The sequence below is a fragment of the Haliotis rufescens genome, unplaced genomic scaffold (genome assembly GCF_023055435.1).
Source record: "Haliotis rufescens isolate VD_foot unplaced genomic scaffold, xgHalRufe1.0.p SCAF_50, whole genome shotgun sequence".
Taxonomy (NCBI): Eukaryota; Metazoa; Mollusca; class Gastropoda; order Lepetellida; family Haliotidae; genus Haliotis; species Haliotis rufescens.
This window is the reverse complement of record NW_025964224.1, coordinates 2507742-2526573: the sequence shown is the minus strand read 5'-3', so window position 1 is coordinate 2526573 and position 18832 is coordinate 2507742. Positions and strand designations below refer to the sequence as shown.

General features: G+C 40.5%; 1 protein-coding gene across 1 annotated transcript; it reads right to left on the bottom strand.

Moving 5' to 3' along the window:
- Positions 1 to 625: 625 nt before the first annotated feature.
- On the bottom strand, positions 626 to 12882 carry LOC125374050. Its single transcript, XM_048384762.1, has 4 exons — positions 12832 to 12882; positions 3122 to 3187; positions 1752 to 1940; positions 626 to 1091 (listed from the first exon to the last, which is right to left on the bottom strand). The coding sequence occupies exons 2-4, from the start codon at positions 3132 to 3134 to the stop codon at positions 943 to 945; spliced, it is 351 nt and encodes a 116-aa protein (XP_048240719.1). The 5' UTR covers positions 3135 to 3187; positions 12832 to 12882; the 3' UTR covers positions 626 to 942.
- Positions 12883 to 18832: the final 5950 nt, after the last annotated feature.

The window sequence follows — 18832 nt, the reverse complement described above, 5'->3', positions numbered from 1 at the left end:
CCCCGGCCACGTAATACAAAAGGACGGTAAACGATGGTACTTGTTGTTACCTTGTCTGGCGCTCGGCATTAAGGGGCTAAAACAAGGACTGGTCGGCTCGGAGTCAGTATACTGTGTCTGAGGGGTATTCATGTAAAACTACCGCATGGTATCTCATTGGGCTTGTATATAAATCCGAAACGCAGCCACACACGCACGCACACACACGCATTCACCATGGTCGTGTCTCATGGGATCGTCAAGGTCTGGTGATTAGAATCTTATATATATCAAATGTTTGACTGTGATACGATACCTCTCTGAGAGTGGAAGACCATTTCCAAATACGTGTCTTGACGTTGAAATTACTGTCTGGTGTTAAATGATGACATTGTTACAGATGTTATAAAGCTGAAGTAGGCACACGAGTAGTAATAGTGTATTCAGAAGTATTATAGACCATCATATATAAACTAATAAATGTTTTAAGATGCTTACATTTGATAACATAAGCATATTATATTTATAGATTATGTTTCAAAAGGTTCACTATGTTATATATGGTTCAACACCGGAGAAAAGTAAAAATAAGGAGTATCCAAATGTTTTCGTACTATTTAATAATGCAAAATGCCAATCTTGTTCATACAAAACCTTTAGCTTTCCTAAAATTCATTGAAACATAACGTTTCATTTCGTAACATCTGTTATTGTATTCGAAACACAATATATTTGTACACCATTACATTGTTCTTTTCACGAAGTCAAAAGCACTTTGATAACACGATCGATCACGAAAAATAACTACAAGAGGAACCAAAATATCTTGAAAGACCATAAAAAATTCTGCTGTGATCAGGTCCAGTACATAATTTTTACATCTGTAATTGTTGCACAAATCTCAGCGCTGTTCGAATGACAAGGTTCATTCATGCTGGGACAACTGCCCAAACTACCTCCTATTTAATCGTCTTTGCAGCACCAGTAGCAGATATAGCAACAGCATGCCGGGGGCAAGAGGCAAAAGAGGATCCACGTGGGTACAGAGAAGCCGACAGCGTGGGTGAATAGAAGGCTTTCCTTGCAGGGGGAAGCATGGAGCCAGATGGAACCTAGACGGATAAAAACGTTTTCGCATTTTCCTCAGTGGTAGTCCAATGTTACGTAACAGTGGAAATGAAAGGCATAATTTGATTAATATTTTCTCATATATGTCCTCTACAATTATCCTTTATAAGAACGGAAAACAATTGTGATATTTCAAATCTATATAGTGCACGTCTTAACTTCTGTATAACCTGAATATTTAAATCTGCCCGTGAAGATCCGGGGTAGAATAGGTCTTCAGCAGCCCATTCATGCCGTAAAAGGCGTCTATGCTTGTCGACTAACGGGATCGGGTGGTCAGGCTCGCTGACTCGTTTCATGCATGTCATCGTATCCCAATTGCGTGGATCGATGCTCATGATGCAAATCACTGGATTATTTGGTCCAGACTCGATTATTTACAGACCGCGCCACATAGTTGGAACATTGCTGAGTGCGGCATTAAACAACAAACTAACAGATATTTGAATAATTTAAAATACATATTTCTTTAAAACAAGACATTAAATTATGGTTATCTTTATGAATGGGCGTAGAACATCTGTATCATGGAGGTTCTAATCCGTATCAATGTCGAAAATGCAACCATCTTAAAAAACAAACAAATACATTAATGACGATGGTAACGCCACGAATAACCATGGCAACTGTCCTGAAAACCTCACCTACGATTCCCCAGGCGACATTGAACAGTCCAATGATGACACAAATGTAGGTTATAAGTTTTCCTGAAATACAATGGCAGCAGCTCCAACAGGAGGTGAGGATGGGGATGACGACATAGGTGGCCCCCTGGCCAATCAAGTAGATTGCAAGTTTGGTGTGTCCTGGACACAGGTTGTAATCAAGGATACCTGGTGAAATGAGAACATCACATATCTACATGAAATACACTGCGTGGTTGGGAGGCTTTCTTTCTTCTCTGTCAACACATTAAGCAGTCATTTAATGGGAAATTGAGGTTCCTTTTTACGTAGGTGTTTTGTTTGGATCGTAGTAAACAAAGAAAAGACATAGGCATGGCTACTGACGCCATGAGGGTGAGTGGGGTTTTGTTGAATTATGAGAAATTGTAGCGAGTGAAAGTGGCTTAGGTGAAAGTTCTCTGACGGTTTCCTGCAGCAAAAATATGCTACACTTAACCATTTCATCCTGCTCTCTCGGCGTTTTTGTGTGAAGAATAAATGTATTTATATGTGTGCAGCGTCAATACATGTGTAAACACCTAATGAACTGCATTCCTGTCCATAATAATAAAAAAAACACAATCGAAAAAATAAATCATGTATTTTAGTTTCCATTTATGATTCAGCTCCACGAAATAATCTGAATCTGGGGAAAATACATTGAAAATACCAATGCTTTACTAATACTGGCTTCAGCTGTAAGATGCGCGCCATAATATTGAAAACTCTCAACACAGCTGGGTTTATTAAATGATATTGCGTTTAGAGATGATAGATCACTGAGGTGAGCTGATGCACAGTTGATGACCCCAGCAACGCTGTTACTCGTCTGATATCACAGTATGTTTTGTGACGTATTTTGAGTGTCTTTGGTGCCTAAATCCAAAAGTAAGCCCTTTTATCATGTCTGTATCACGTTAATATCACATCTCTATCATTTCTGTACCATGTCCACATAATGTCTGGGGGAACACGGGTGGCCCAGTCGTCTATGATGCCGCAATTCGCTGTGCAGAGTTGCGTCCCTTTGGTACGCCAGAAATCTATGATTTTGGGTTCGAATCTTGGTTTGTCAGCACCATACCCGTGTTCGTGTGCTTCACCAAAGTAATCGTCGAAGACCTACATCACTTCTGGCTTTCCTCCCACATTAAACTGACACGCCGTGTTATAACTGGAATACTGTTACTCACACCCTATAATGTCCATATAAAACCTGTGTCATTTCTACACAATGTTGTTATAAGTTACCTTGGCCATATCAAATAGTAGCGTTGAAGAACTGTATGTGTATATTACCATAACACCATTTCTGTCATCTCATAATGATTCCAAATTTGGGATCTTACCAACGGTTATCATTGCGGCAGGAAGTGAACCAAGGATAATGGAAAAGACGCAGACCAACACCTTCGCTAAAACGGAAAAAGAACATTAGTGATACTGTCTTGAAAAATATATACATTGGATTGCATTTCAAATTTAAATAGATCTATAGCGTTGTGTTCACATCCTTTTCGTTACATAAATATAGGTGAGCTGAAACGGGGTTTAACGTCACGTCCAAGATTATTCCACTTGTATTTGCATGCACGTGTGCGTGTGCGTGTGTGCGTGCGTGTGTGTGTGTGTGTGTGTGTGTGTGTGTGTGTGTGTGTGTGTGTGTGTGTGTGTGTGTGTGTGTGTGTGTGTGTGTGTGTGTGTGTGTGTGTGTGTGTGTTGGTGTGTCTGTACTAGTCCGGACAAATACCAATTTATAGTGCAAGCCCACATGAATACCCCACTCAGACATAGTATACTGACTCCGAGCCGACCAGTTCTTGTTTTAGCCCCTGAATGCCGAGCGCCAGACAGGGCAACAACAAGTACCATATTTTAACGTCTTTTGGTATGACGGACCTTACGCTCTCCGGGCGGACGCTCTACCACTAGACCACGGACGCCTTCTACATAGATATAGCCTCCCTTGAAGCTTCACTTTTTAAACTGGCTGATCGTTTTCCCCCTGAGTCCTTAGTACACTGTGTACAATGTTATGGAATAAGGCAGACATAAGGATGCACTGGTAAATGATTACTTGTCATGGAGGTCTCATCGTCGTCGTCGTAGGACATGTCGACTGAATGTTGAGCGAGTGGTGTAGACTCCTCTTCTGTCAACAACATATTCATTTATTTCGAAATGTAACCATACCATTGTTCTTTGACGTAAACTTCATAGTGTGGCAACAATATAAAGTCCAGGTAGCGATCATTTGAAACAGAGTCTACTGTAACAAGATAATGTAAGCTAATGTAAGATATTCACCAAGTCCCTAGTTAACTCAAGATACTCACCATGTCCTAAGCCAACACTAAAACAAGATACTCATAAAGTCCTTAGCCAACACTAAACCTAGATACTCATCAAGTCCTTTGCAAACACCATAACAAGATACTCATCAAGTCCTTATCCAACACTAAAACATAATACTCATCAAGTCCTTAGTCAACACTGCACCAAGATACACACGAGGTCCCTAGCCAACACTACAAGAAGATACTCATCTTGTCCACTAGCCAACACTGTAACAAGATACTCACCATGTCCCTAGGCAACACTGTAACAAGATACTCACCAAGCCCCTAGCCAACACTATTCCAAGATACTCACCAAGTCCCAAACCAACACTTTAACAAGATACTCATCAAGTCCCTAGCCAACACTGTGACACGATACTCACCAAGTCCCTAGCCAACACTTTAACAAGAAACTCACAATGTTCCTAGCCAACACTGTGACACGATACTCACCATGTCCCTAGGCAACACTTTAACAAGATACTCACCAAGTCCCTAGTCAACACCATAACAAGATACTCACAAAGTCCCCAGCCAACACTGTAACGAGATACCCATCATGTCCCTAGCCAACATTGTACCAATATACTCACCAAGTCCCTAGCCAACACTTGAACAAGATACTCACCACCTAGCCAACACTACAACAAGATACTCATCAAGTCCCTAGCCAACACTGTAACACGATACTCATTATGTCCTTAGCCAACACTGTAACACGGTACTCATTATGTCCCTAGCCAACACTTTAACAAGATCCCACCAAGTCCCTAGCCAACACTATGATACGATACTCATCATTTCCCTAGCCAACACTGTAACAAGATACTCACCAAGTCTCTAGCCAGCACTGTAACACGATACTCATCATGTTTCTAACCAACACTGTAACACGATACTCATTATGTTTCTAACCAACACTGTAACAAGATACTCATCATGTTTCTAACCAACACTGTAACACGATACTCATCATGTTTCTAACCAACACTGTAACAAGATACTCATCATGTTTCTAACCAACACTGTAACACGATACTCATAATGTTTCTAACCAACACTGTAACAAGATACTCACCAAGTCCCTAGCCAACACTTTAACAAGATCCCACCAAGTCCCTAGCCAACACTATCATACGATACTCACCATTTCCCTAACCAACACTGTAACAAGATACTCATCATGTTTCTAGCCAACACTGTAACAAGATACTCATAAAGTCCCTAGCCAACACTGTAACAAGATATTCATAATGTTTCTAGCCAACACTGTAACAAGATACTCATCATGTTTCTAGCCAACACTGTGACACGATACTCATCATGTTTCTCACAAACACTGTAACAAGACACTCACCAAGTCCCTAGCCAACACTGTAACAACATACTCCCCAAGTCCCCAGCCAACACTGTAACAAGATACTCATCAAGTCCCTAGCCAACACTGTAACAACATACTCACCAAGTCCCTAGCCAACACTATAACAAGATACTCATCAAGTCCCTAGCAAACACTGTAACAAGATACTGGTCAAGTCCCTAGCCAACACTGTGACACGATACTTATCATGTTTCTAGCCAACAATGTGACACGATACTCATAATGTTTCTAGCCAACACTGTAACAAGATACTTATCAAGTCCCTAGCCATTTTTGTAACAAGATACTCACCAAGTCCCTAGCCAACACTGTAACAAGATATTCATAATGTTTCTAGCCAACACTGTGGCACGATACTCATCATGTTTCTAACAAACACTGTAACAAGATACTCACCAAGTCCCAAGCCAACACTGTAACAAGATACTCACCAAGTCCCTAGCCAACACTGTAACAAGATACTCAACATGTTTCTAGCCAACACCGTGACACGATACTCATCATGTTTCTAGCCAACACTGTAACAAGATACTCATCATGTTTCTAGCCAACACTGTAACACGATACTTTTCATGTTTCTAGCCAACACTGTAACACGATGCTCATCATGTTTCTAGCCAACACTGTAACAAGATATTCAACATGTTTCTAGCCAACACTGTAACACGATACTCATCATGTTTCTAGCCAACACTGTAACAAGATACTCATCATGTTTCTAGCCAACACTGTAACACGATACTTTTCATGTTTCTAGCCAACACTGTAACACGATGCTCATCATGTTTCTAGCCAACACTGTAACAAGATACTCATCATGTTTCTAGCCAACACTGTAACACGATACTCATCATGTTTCTAGCCAACACTGTAACACGATACTTTTCATGTTTCTAGCCAACACTGTAACACGATGCTCATCATGTTTCTAGCCAACACTGTCACAAGATATTCAACATGTTTCTAGCCAACACTGTAACACGATACTCATCATGTTTCTAGCCAACACTGTAACAAGATACTCATCATGTTTCTAGCCAACACTGTGACACGATACTCATCATGTTTCTCACAAACACTGTAACAAGACACTCACCAAGTCCCTAGCCAACACTGTAACAACATACTCCCCAAGTCCCCAGCCAACACTGTAACAAGATACTCATCAAGTCCCTAGCCAACACTGTAACAACATACTCACCAAGTCCCTAGCCAACACTATAACAAGATACTCATCAAGTCCCTAGCAAACACTGTAACAAGATACTGGTCAAGTCCCTAGCCAACACTGTGACACGATACTTATCATGTTTCTAGCCAACAATGTGACACGATACTCATAATGTTTCTAGCCAACACTGTAACAAGATACTTATCAAGTCCCTAGCCATTTTTGTAACAAGATACTCACCAAGTCCCTAGCCAACACTGTAACAAGATATTCATAATGTTTCTAGCCAACACTGTGGCACGATACTCATCATGTTTCTAACAAACACTGTAACAAGATACTCACCAAGTCCCAAGCCAACACTGTAACAAGATACTCACCAAGTCCCTAGCCAACACTGTAACAAGATACTCAACATGTTTCTAGCCAACACCGTGACACGATACTCATCATGTTTCTAGCCAACACTGTAACAAGATACTCATCATGTTTCTAGCCAACACTGTAACACGATACTTTTCATGTTTCTAGCCAACACTGTAACACGATGCTCATCATGTTTCTAGCCAACACTGTAACAAGATATTCAACATGTTTCTAGCCAACACTGTAACACGATACTCATCATGTTTCTAGCCAACACTGTAACAAGATACTCATCATGTTTCTAGCCAACACTGTAACACGATACTTTTCATGTTTCTAGCCAACACTGTAACACGATGCTCATCATGTTTCTAGCCAACACTGTAACAAGATACTCATCATGTTTCTAGCCAACACTGTAACACGATACTCATCATGTTTCTAGCCAACACTGTAACACGATACTTTTCATGTTTCTAGCCAACACTGTAACACGATGCTCATCATGTTTCTAGCCAACACTGTCACAAGATATTCAACATGTTTCTAGCCAACACTGTAACACGATACTCATCATGTTTCTAGCCAACACTGTAACAAGATACTCATCATGTTTCTAGCCAACACTGTGACACGATACTCATCATGTTTCTCACAAACACTGTAACAAGACACTCACCAAGTCCCTAGCCAACACTGTAACAACATACTCCCCAAGTCCCCAGCCAACACTGTAACAAGATACTCATCAAGTCCCTAGCCAACACTGTAACAACATACTCACCAAGTCCCTAGCCAACACTATAACAAGATACTCATCAAGTCCCTAGCAAACACTGTAACAAGATACTGGTCAAGTCCCTAGCCAACACTGTGACACGATACTTATCATGTTTCTAGCCAACAATGTGACACGATACTCATAATGTTTCTAGCCAACACTGTAACAAGATACTTATCAAGTCCCTAGCCATTTTTGTAACAAGATACTCACCAAGTCCCTAGCCAACACTGTAACAAGATATTCATAATGTTTCTAGCCAACACTGTGGCACGATACTCATCATGTTTCTAACAAACACTGTAACAAGATACTCACCAAGTCCCAAGCCAACACTGTAACAAGATACTCACCAAGTCCCTAGCCAACACTGTAACAAGATACTCAACATGTTTCTAGCCAACACCGTGACACGATACTCATCATGTTTCTAGCCAACACTGTAACAAGATACTCATTATGTCCTTAGCCAACACTGTAACACGGTACTCATTATGTCCCTAGCAAACACTTTAACAAGATCCCACCAAGTCCCTAGCCAACACTATGATACGATACTCATCATTTCCCTAGCCAACACTGTAACAAGATACTCACCAAGTCTCTAGCCAGCACTGTAACACGATACTCATCATGTTTCTAACCAACACTGTAACACGATACTCATTATGTTTCTAACCAACACTGTAACAAGATACTCATCATGTTTCTAACCAACACTGTAACACGATACTCATCATGTTTCTAACCAACACTGTAACAAGATACTCATCATGTTTCTAACCAACACTGTAACACGATACTCATAATGTTTCTAACCAACACTGTAACAAGATACTCACCAAGTCCCTAGCCAACACTTTAACAAGATCCCACCAAGTCCCTAGCCAACACTATCATACGATACTCACCATTTCCCTAACCAACACTGTAACAAGATACTCATCATGTTTCTAGCCAACACTGTAACAAGATACTCATAAAGTCCCTAGCCAACACTGTAACAAGATATTCATAATGTTTCTAGCCAACACTGTAACAAGATACTCATCATGTTTCTAGCCAACACTGTGACACGATACTCATCATGTTTCTCACAAACACTGTAACAAGACACTCACCAAGTCCCTAGCCAACACTGTAACAACATACTCCCCAAGTCCCCAGCCAACACTGTAACAAGATACTCATCAAGTCCCTAGCCAACACTGTAACAACATACTCACCAAGTCCCTAGCCAACACTATAACAAGATACTCATCAAGTCCCTAGCAAACACTGTAACAAGATACTGGTCAAGTCCCTAGCCAACACTGTGACACGATACTTATCATGTTTCTAGCCAACAATGTGACACGATACTCATAATGTTTCTAGCCAACACTGTAACAAGATACTTATCAAGTCCCTAGCCATTTTTGTAACAAGATACTCACCAAGTCCCTAGCCAACACTGTAACAAGATATTCATAATGTTTCTAGCCAACACTGTGGCACGATACTCATCATGTTTCTAACAAACACTGTAACAAGATACTCACCAAGTCCCAAGCCAACACTGTAACAAGATACTCACCAAGTCCCTAGCCAACACTGTAACAAGATACTCAACATGTTTCTAGCCAACACCGTGACACGATACTCATCATGTTTCTAGCCAACACTGTAACAAGATACTCATCATGTTTCTAGCCAACACTGTAACACGATACTTTTCATGTTTCTAGCCAACACTGTAACACGATGCTCATCATGTTTCTAGCCAACACTGTAACAAGATACTCATCATGTTTCTAGCCAACACTGTAACACGATACTCATCATGTTTCTAGCCAACACTGTAACACGATACTTTTCATGTTTCTAGCCAACACTGTAACACGATGCTCATCATGTTTCTAGCCAACACTGTCACAAGATATTCAACATGTTTCTAGCCAACACTGTAACACGATACTCATCATGTTTCTAGCCAACACTGTAACAAGATACTCATCATGTTTCTAGCCAACACTGTGACACGATACTCATCATGTTTCTCACAAACACTGTAACAAGACACTCACCAAGTCCCTAGCCAACACTGTAACAACATACTCCCCAAGTCCCCAGCCAACACTGTAACAAGATACTCATCAAGTCCCTAGCCAACACTGTAACAACATACTCACCAAGTCCCTAGCCAACACTATAACAAGATACTCATCAAGTCCCTAGCAAACACTGTAACAAGATACTGGTCAAGTCCCTAGCCAACACTGTGACACGATACTTATCATGTTTCTAGCCAACAATGTGACACGATACTCATAATGTTTCTAGCCAACACTGTAACAAGATACTTATCAAGTCCCTAGCCATTTTTGTAACAAGATACTCACCAAGTCCCTAGCCAACACTGTAACAAGATATTCATAATGTTTCTAGCCAACACTGTGGCACGATACTCATCATGTTTCTAACAAACACTGTAACAAGATACTCACCAAGTCCCAAGCCAACACTGTAACAAGATACTCACCAAGTCCCTAGCCAACACTGTAACAAGATACTCAACATGTTTCTAGCCAACACCGTGACACGATACTCATCATGTTTCTAGCCAACACTGTAACAAGATACTCATCATGTTTCTAGCCAACACTGTAACACGATACTTTTCATGTTTCTAGCCAACACTGTAACACGATGCTCATCATGTTTCTAGCCAACACTGTAACAAGATATTCAACATGTTTCTAGCCAACACTGTAACACGATACTCATCATGTTTCTAGCCAACACTGTAACAAGATACTCATCATGTTTCTAGCCAACACTGTAACACGATACTTTTCATGTTTCTAGCCAACACTGTAACACGATGCTCATCATGTTTCTAGCCAACACTGTAACAAGATACTCATCATGTTTCTAGCCAACACTGTAACACGATACTCATCATGTTTCTAGCCAACACTGTAACACGATACTTTTCATGTTTCTAGCCAACACTGTAACACGATGCTCATCATGTTTCTAGCCAACACTGTAACAAGATATTCAACATGTTTCTAGCCAACACTGTAACACGATACTCATCATGTTTCTAGCCAACACTGTAACAAGATACTCATCATGTTTCTAGCCAACACTGTGACACGATACTTATCATGTTTCTAGCCAACACTGTAACAAGATACTCATCATGTTTCTAGCCAACACCGTGACACGATACTCATCATGTTTCTAGCCAACACTGTAACAAGATACTCATCAGGTTTCTAGCCAACACTGTGACACGGTACTCACCAAGTCCCTAGCCAACACTGTAACACGATACTTTTCATGTTTCTAGCCAACACTGTGACACGATACTCATAATGTTTCTAGCCAACACTGTGACACGATGCTCATCATGTTTCTAGCCAACACTGTAACAAGATATTCAACATGTTTCTAGCCAACACTGTAACACGATACTCATCATGTTTCTAGCCAACACTGTAACAAGATACTCATCATGTTTCTAGCCAACACTGTAACACGATACTCATAATGTTTCTAGCCAACACTGTAACACGATGCTCATCATGTTTCTAGCCAACACTGTAACAAGATATTCAACATGTTTCTAGCCAACACTGTAACACGATACTCATCATGTTTCTAGCCAACACTGTAACAAGATATTCAACATGTTTCTAGCCAACACTGTAACACGATACTCATCATGTTTCTAGCCAACACTGTAACAAGATACTCATCATGTTTCTAGCCAACACTGTAACACGATACTCATCATGTTTCTAGCCAACACTGTAACACGATACTCATAATGTTTCTAGCCAACACTGTAACACGATGCTCATCATGTTTCTAGCCAACACTGTAACAAGATATTCAACATGTTTCTAGCCAACACTGTAACACGATGCTCATCATGTTTCTAGCCAACACTGTAACAAGATATTCAACATGTTTCTAGCCAACACTGTAACACGATACTCATCATGTTTCTAGCCAACACTGTAACAAGATATTCAACATGTTTCTAGCCAACACTGTAACACGATACTCATCATGTTTCTAGCCAACACTGTAACAAGATACTCATCATGTTTCTAGCCAACACTGTAACACGATACTCATCATGTTTCTAGCCAACACTGTAACACGATACTCATAATGTTTCTAGCCAACACTGTAACACGATGCTCATCATGTTTCTAGCCAACACTGTAACAAGATATTCAACATGTTTCTAGCCAACACTGTAACACGATGCTCATCATGTTTCTAGCCAACACTGTAACAAGATATTCAACATGTTTCTAGCCAACACTGTAACACGATACTCATCATGTTTCTAGCCAACACTGTAACAAGATACTCATCATGTTTCTAGCCAACACTGTAACACGATACTTATCATGTTTCTAGCCAACACTGTAACAAGATATTCAACATGTTTCTAGCCAACACTGTAACAAGATACTCATCATGTTTCTAGCCAACACTGTAACAAGATACTTATCAAGTCCCTAGCCAACACTTAAACAAGATACTCACCAAGTCCCTAGCCAACACTGTAACAAGATACTCATCATGTTTCTAGCCAACACTGTAACACGATACTCATCATATTTCTAGCCAACACTGTGACAAGATACTTACCAAGTCCCTAGCCAACATTGTAACAAGATACTCATCATGTTTCTAGCCAACACTGTAACACGATACTCATCATGTTTCTAGCCAACACTGTGACACGATACTCATCAAGTCCCTAGCCAACACTATAACAAGATACTTATCATGTTTCTAGCCAACACTGTAACAGGATACTCACCAAGTCCCAAGCCAACACTGTAACAAGATACTCACCAAGTCCTTAGCCAACACTGTAACAGGATACTCACCAAGTCCCAAGCCAACAAAACAATATGGACACAAATCATGGCCATGACCCTGAATGTGTACCTCACATTTCAACAAGCTGTAGATAGCTTTCTCCACCCAGCATGGCGTAGGGCACTCACCACTTCCCGTGATGTCAACTATTCCAGCGAATTGACCGAAGACCTGCCGGGTGCGGACCTCTGAAATATAAACACTGTTATATTTCAAGGTATATTGTCCATGGCATGCACGGTTGCCCTCCTGAGAAAGACATGTACAAAATTTAATGATAAGAAAGGATGTACATATATTGTTCTGTACAGCAGACCAATAATGGATTTCCAGACATAGGTCACGTTTGAGCTGTAAATATACGGGTAAGGCGAAATAGGGTTCAACGTTGCGTTCAAGATTACTTCACCTTTACAGCGAAATAATGTTCGCGCGAGCGCATGCTTGCGTGCGTGTGGCTACTTGCATGCACTAGTACAGACTTACATCGGTTTTATGTGGTAGCCCACTGAGATACCATGCCACAGTTTAACATGGATACCCCACTCAGCCACATTATTCTGGCTCCGAGCCGACCAATCCTTGTTTACCCAGTTAGCTTTCCCCTTAATCTACAGGGTCCGTGGGGTAGCCTGGTGATTAATGCATTCGCTCGTCACACCGAAGACCCAGGTTCGTTTCCCGGCATGGGTACAATGTGTGCCAATTTCTGGAAACAGCTGTGGTTGCCCAATCGTCATTTCAGCACAAGAATCGTCAGGAACCGGTCGAAAGCAGCAGAACTGAGGGCTAGACGAGTCATAAAGCGTCCCTTGTTGAGAGATCACCACAAAGCTGCTCGTTTAGCATGGTGTATTGCGCGACAGAACTGGAATCTGAGAACTTCGAGACGGATCCATTGGTCAGACGAAAGTCGCTTTCTGCTCCACGTCACTGATGGAAGAACGAGAGTTTGGAGGCACCGGAACACGGCCTACACCCCAAGGAATATTAAAACGATTGTTGCATACGGCGAGGGCTCGGTAATGGTTGGGGGGTGTATCTCTCATGATTGCAGGTTGGATTTGGTCACCATAAGGGGTAATCTAACAGGGGCTCAGTACATCCTGGACGTTTTGGGGGCCAATGCAATAACGACTCTACCCTGGCCAGCAATGAGCCCAGATTTGAACCCCCTCGAACATGTTTGGGATTTTCTGGGGCGGCGCATACAGGCACGAGATACTCCTGTACAAGATTTACGCCAATATGGAAGCAGCATTGCATCAGGAGTGGTTGTTGTTGACCCATCAACAGATCCAACGTCTGACTGGAGGCATAAGATGTAGGGTGGAATGCGTCATCCGGGCACTTGGCGGTTATACCCACTTCTGATCTGTTTCACGTGTCATGTCAAGTAGAGACTTTCAGGAACATTTTCACATGAAACATCAAACGTAACTCGTTTACTTAATCCTGCAGCTCCATACCTTTTTTAGGTATTGTCTAAGGTCAAAAACAGTACCTGTGTTACCATGATGTTTTTGTCAGTAAATTTCAATCACAACTCATTAATACCTTCTTTATATGTTGTCAAATGTTTGTTCTATCCGATGACATTGATATCGCCCAGCTCCTGTGGTCAGTCATCCCATGCCTTGATTTTTGCCATTTGTCATTTCAGAAATAGGGGTGTGCTTAACTTTCTTCTTTGATTATATTTTCGAAAATATTCAAATTCAAACCAAGGTAGTAATTGATTAACAGAAACGTTATAAATCTGTGGGTACTCTATATTAATATCAGTAGAAGAATTATCACATCATGTCTCCATATTGTGTAAGTGCCATTCATACTATATACAAGGAAAAGTATGTAAGGGAATCCCTGTCTTTTCAGTTAGAAGAATGTAATTACCATATTTGTTGCAAGAGACAGTTACTAAACGCGGATAGCAAACTCGCTCAAACTATGCACATTGCACATTTAAAACATGCCATCCACGGTGATACATCCTGATTACTTGCATGTGCCAGTAAAACTCCCTACCACATGGTTCATTGATCGGGACAAAGAAGGAAAATGCCTCGAAAAGTGACAGAAAATGAAAAACTGATCCTGGCTCATTACAGGATGAAGTTGCCAGACGCTTTGGAAACCTAAAACTGTAATATCCCAACTGGTGGGTATCGGCAAGCGGGTGGAGTTACGATGAGGGTAGGTAGAGGAAGGCCAAGAAAGACTCCTCCCAGAGAGGATCGATATGTTGAGGAACAGATTCATTTCCGCACCAGAATTGAGGGACAACTTCAGGCATGCCACAGTAATCCGACTTTCGACGTCTACTATGCGAAACAGGCCGATAAATGCGGACTTGAAATCAAGACATCTGTCCAGAGGATTTCTCTGACTGGCACACAGACGCCTCAGACAACAGTGGCATTGGAGATACATCCGGCGTTCTGATTTATCGACTTAATGTTTACTAATGCTTTACAGATGGCAGACAACGTGTTTGGAGATTCCACCAATCATATTACTTGTAGTTTCTTCAAACAAAATGGTGGCGCCTACACAAGACGATCTGATTGATAATCAAGATCTATATTGCTATAAAACGGGTCTTACCTCGCAAAGTGCATCACATTTCTTGAGCACCTTCATTTGAAAAGATTTGGAAAATATTTGTCGACGCCCAGTTGACGGTATACATGCTTTGCAAATACTGTAATCGACTGAACTCTGCAAGCACGGCTGTTTACGAACCGGATGTTGATTTCGTTGCGCGATTTTGATTGGACTATGATTGGACTATGATTGGACATAGTTTTTCCAAAACTCTGAAATTCCAGCCTAGTTCGGCAAGGGTGGAAACTGGACCTTTAAAGTCAGTAAAGTCCGGTGCCAAGGGAAGAAGATGCGTGCTGTAAGATATCACATCCTCATGAACAACATAATAAATGCGTGAAAAAATATAAACATAAATCTATTGAATAAGTCAGAAGCATTCTGAAATAACGGTAAAAAGATTACTTACGGAACACTGTCAAAAGTGCATTTCCTTCTTCATCTGTAAAAAGGAAAAGATAGCATCGTTGGTTTCTTACGTGTGACATCAGCGTTCTTATATTTCAAAATGTTTCTAGCTGGCAATCTGTAGGATAGGAAATTGTCTCAGCAAATTCATGATTCGGTATTAGAATATCCATCACATCTCAGTATTACAGAGTCGTTACAACCTTGTCCTGATTTAACGTCTCAGTATTACAGAGTCGTTACAACCTGGTCCTGATTTCACATCTCAGTATTACAGTGTCGTTAAAACCTTGTCCTGATTTCACATCTCAGTATTACAGTTTCGAAAGCACTTTGTCCTGATTTCACATGTCAGTATAACAGTGTCGGTAAAACCTTGTCCTGGTTTCACATCTCAGTATTATAGTGTTGGAACAACCTTGTCCTGATTTCACATCTGAATATTACAGCTTCTTCACAACCTAGTCCTGATATCACATCTCAGTATTACAGTGTCGTTACAATCTTGTCCTGATATAACATCTCAGTATTACAGTGTCGTTACAACCTTGTCCTGATTTCACATCTCAGTATTACAGTGTCGTTACAATCTAATCCTGATTTTACATCTCAGCTTAGAGTGTCGTTACAACCTTGTACTGATTGCACATTTCAGTATTACAGCGTCGTTACAACCTTCTCCTGGTTTCACATCTCAGTATTACAATGTCGTTAAAACCTTGTCCTGAATACATCTCAGTATTACAGTGTGGATACAACCTTGTCCTGAATACATCTCAGTATTACAGTGTCGTTACAACTTTGTCCTGATTTCACATCTCAGTTTTACGATGTCGTTACAACTTTGTCCTAATTTCACATCTCAGTATCACAGTGTCGTTACAACCTGGTCCTGATTTCACATCTCAGTATTAGAGTGTCGGTGCAACTTTGTTCTCATTTCACATCTGAGTATTACAGTGTCATTACAATCTTGTCCTGATTTCACATTTCAGTATTACAGTGTCGTTACAACCTTTTCCTGGTTTCACATCTCAGTATTACAGTTTCGTTACGACCTAGTCCTGGTTTAACATCTAAGTATTACAGTGTAGTAACAACCTTGTCCTGATTTCACATCTTAGTATTACAGTGTCGTTACAACCTTGTCCTGGTTTAACATCTTAGTATTACAGTGTCGTTACAACCTAGTCCTAATTTCACATCTCAGCTTACGGTGTCGTTAAAACCTTGTCCGGGTTTCACATCTCAGCTTACAGTGTCGTTACAACCTTGTACTGATTTCACATCTCAGTATTACAGTGTCGTTACAACCTTGTCCTGATTTAACATCTCAGTATTACTGTGTCGATACAACCTAGTCCTGATATCACATCTCAGTATTACAGTGTCGTTACAACCTTGTCCTGATTTCACATCTCAGTATTACAGTATCATTACAACTTTGTCCTGATTTCACATCTCAGTTTTACAGTGTCATTACAATGTTGTCCTGATATCACATCTCAGTATTGCAGAGTCGATAGAACCTTGTCCTGATTTAACATGTCAGTATTACAGTGTCGATAGAACTTTGCCCTTTATTCACATCGTAGTATTACATTGTCGTTACAATCTTGTCCTGATTTTACATCTCAGTATTACAGTGTGGATACAACCTGGTCGTGATTTCACATCTCAGTATTACAGTGTCGGTACAACCTTGTCCTGGTTTGACATCTCAGTATTACAGTGTCGTTACAACCTTGTCCTGATTTCACATCTCAGTGTTACAGTGTCGTTACAACCTAGTCCTGATTTCACATCTCAGTATTACAGTGTCGTAACAACCTGGTCCTGATTTCACATCTGAGTATTACAGTGTCGTTACAAATTTGTCCTGATTTCACATCTCAGTATTAAAATATCGTTACAACCTAGTCCTGATTTCACATCTCAGTATTACAGTGTCGTTACAACCTTGTCCTGATTTCACATCTCAGTATTACAGTGTCGTTACAACTTTGTCCTGATTTCACATGTGAGTATTACAGTGTCGTTACAACCTTGTCCTGATATTACATCTCAGTATTACAGTGTCGTTACAATCTTGTCCTGATATAACATCTCAGTATTATAGTGTCGTTACAACCTTGTCCTGATTTAACATCTCAGTATTACAGTGTCGGTACAATCTTGTCCTGGTTTGACATCTCAGTATTACGGTGTTGTTACAACCTTGTCCTGATTTCACATCTCAGTATTACAGTGTCGTTACAACCTGTTCCTGATTTCACATCTGAGTATTACAGTGTCGTTACAACCTTGTCCTGATTTCACATCTCAGTATTACAGTGTCGTTACAATCTTGTCCTGATATTACATCTCAGTATTACAGTGTCGTTACAATCTTGTCCTGATATTACATCTCAGTATTACAGTGTCGTTACAACCTGGTCGTGATTTCACATCTCAGTATTACAGTGTCGTTACAACCTTGTCCTGATTTCACATCTCAGTATTACAGTGTCGTTACAACCTGTTCCTGATTTCACATCTGAGTATTACAGTGTCGTTACAACCTTGTCCTGATTTCACATCTCAGTATTACAGTGTCGTTACAATCTTGTCCTGATATTACATCTCAGTATTACAGTGTCGTTACAATCTTGTCCTGATTTAACATCTCAGTATTACAGTGTCGTTACAACCTATTCCTGATATCACATCTCAGTATTACAGTGTCGTTAGAACCTGGTCCTGATTTCACATCTCAGTATTACATTGTCGTTAAAGCCGTGTCCTGATTTCACATGTCAGTATTAGAGTGTCGTTACAACATTGTCCTGATTTCACATCTCAGTATTACAGTGTCGTTACAACCTTGTCCTGATTTCACATCTCAGTATTACAGTATCATAACAACTTTGTCCTGATTTCACATCTCAGTTTTACAGTGTCATTACAATCTTTTCCTGATATCACATCTCAGTATTACAGAGTCGTTACAATCTGGTCCTGATTTCACATTTCAGTATTACAGTGTCGTTAAAACCTTGTCCTGATTTAACATGTCAGTATTACAATTTCGATACAACTTTGCCCTTTATTCACATCGTAGTATTACATTGTCGT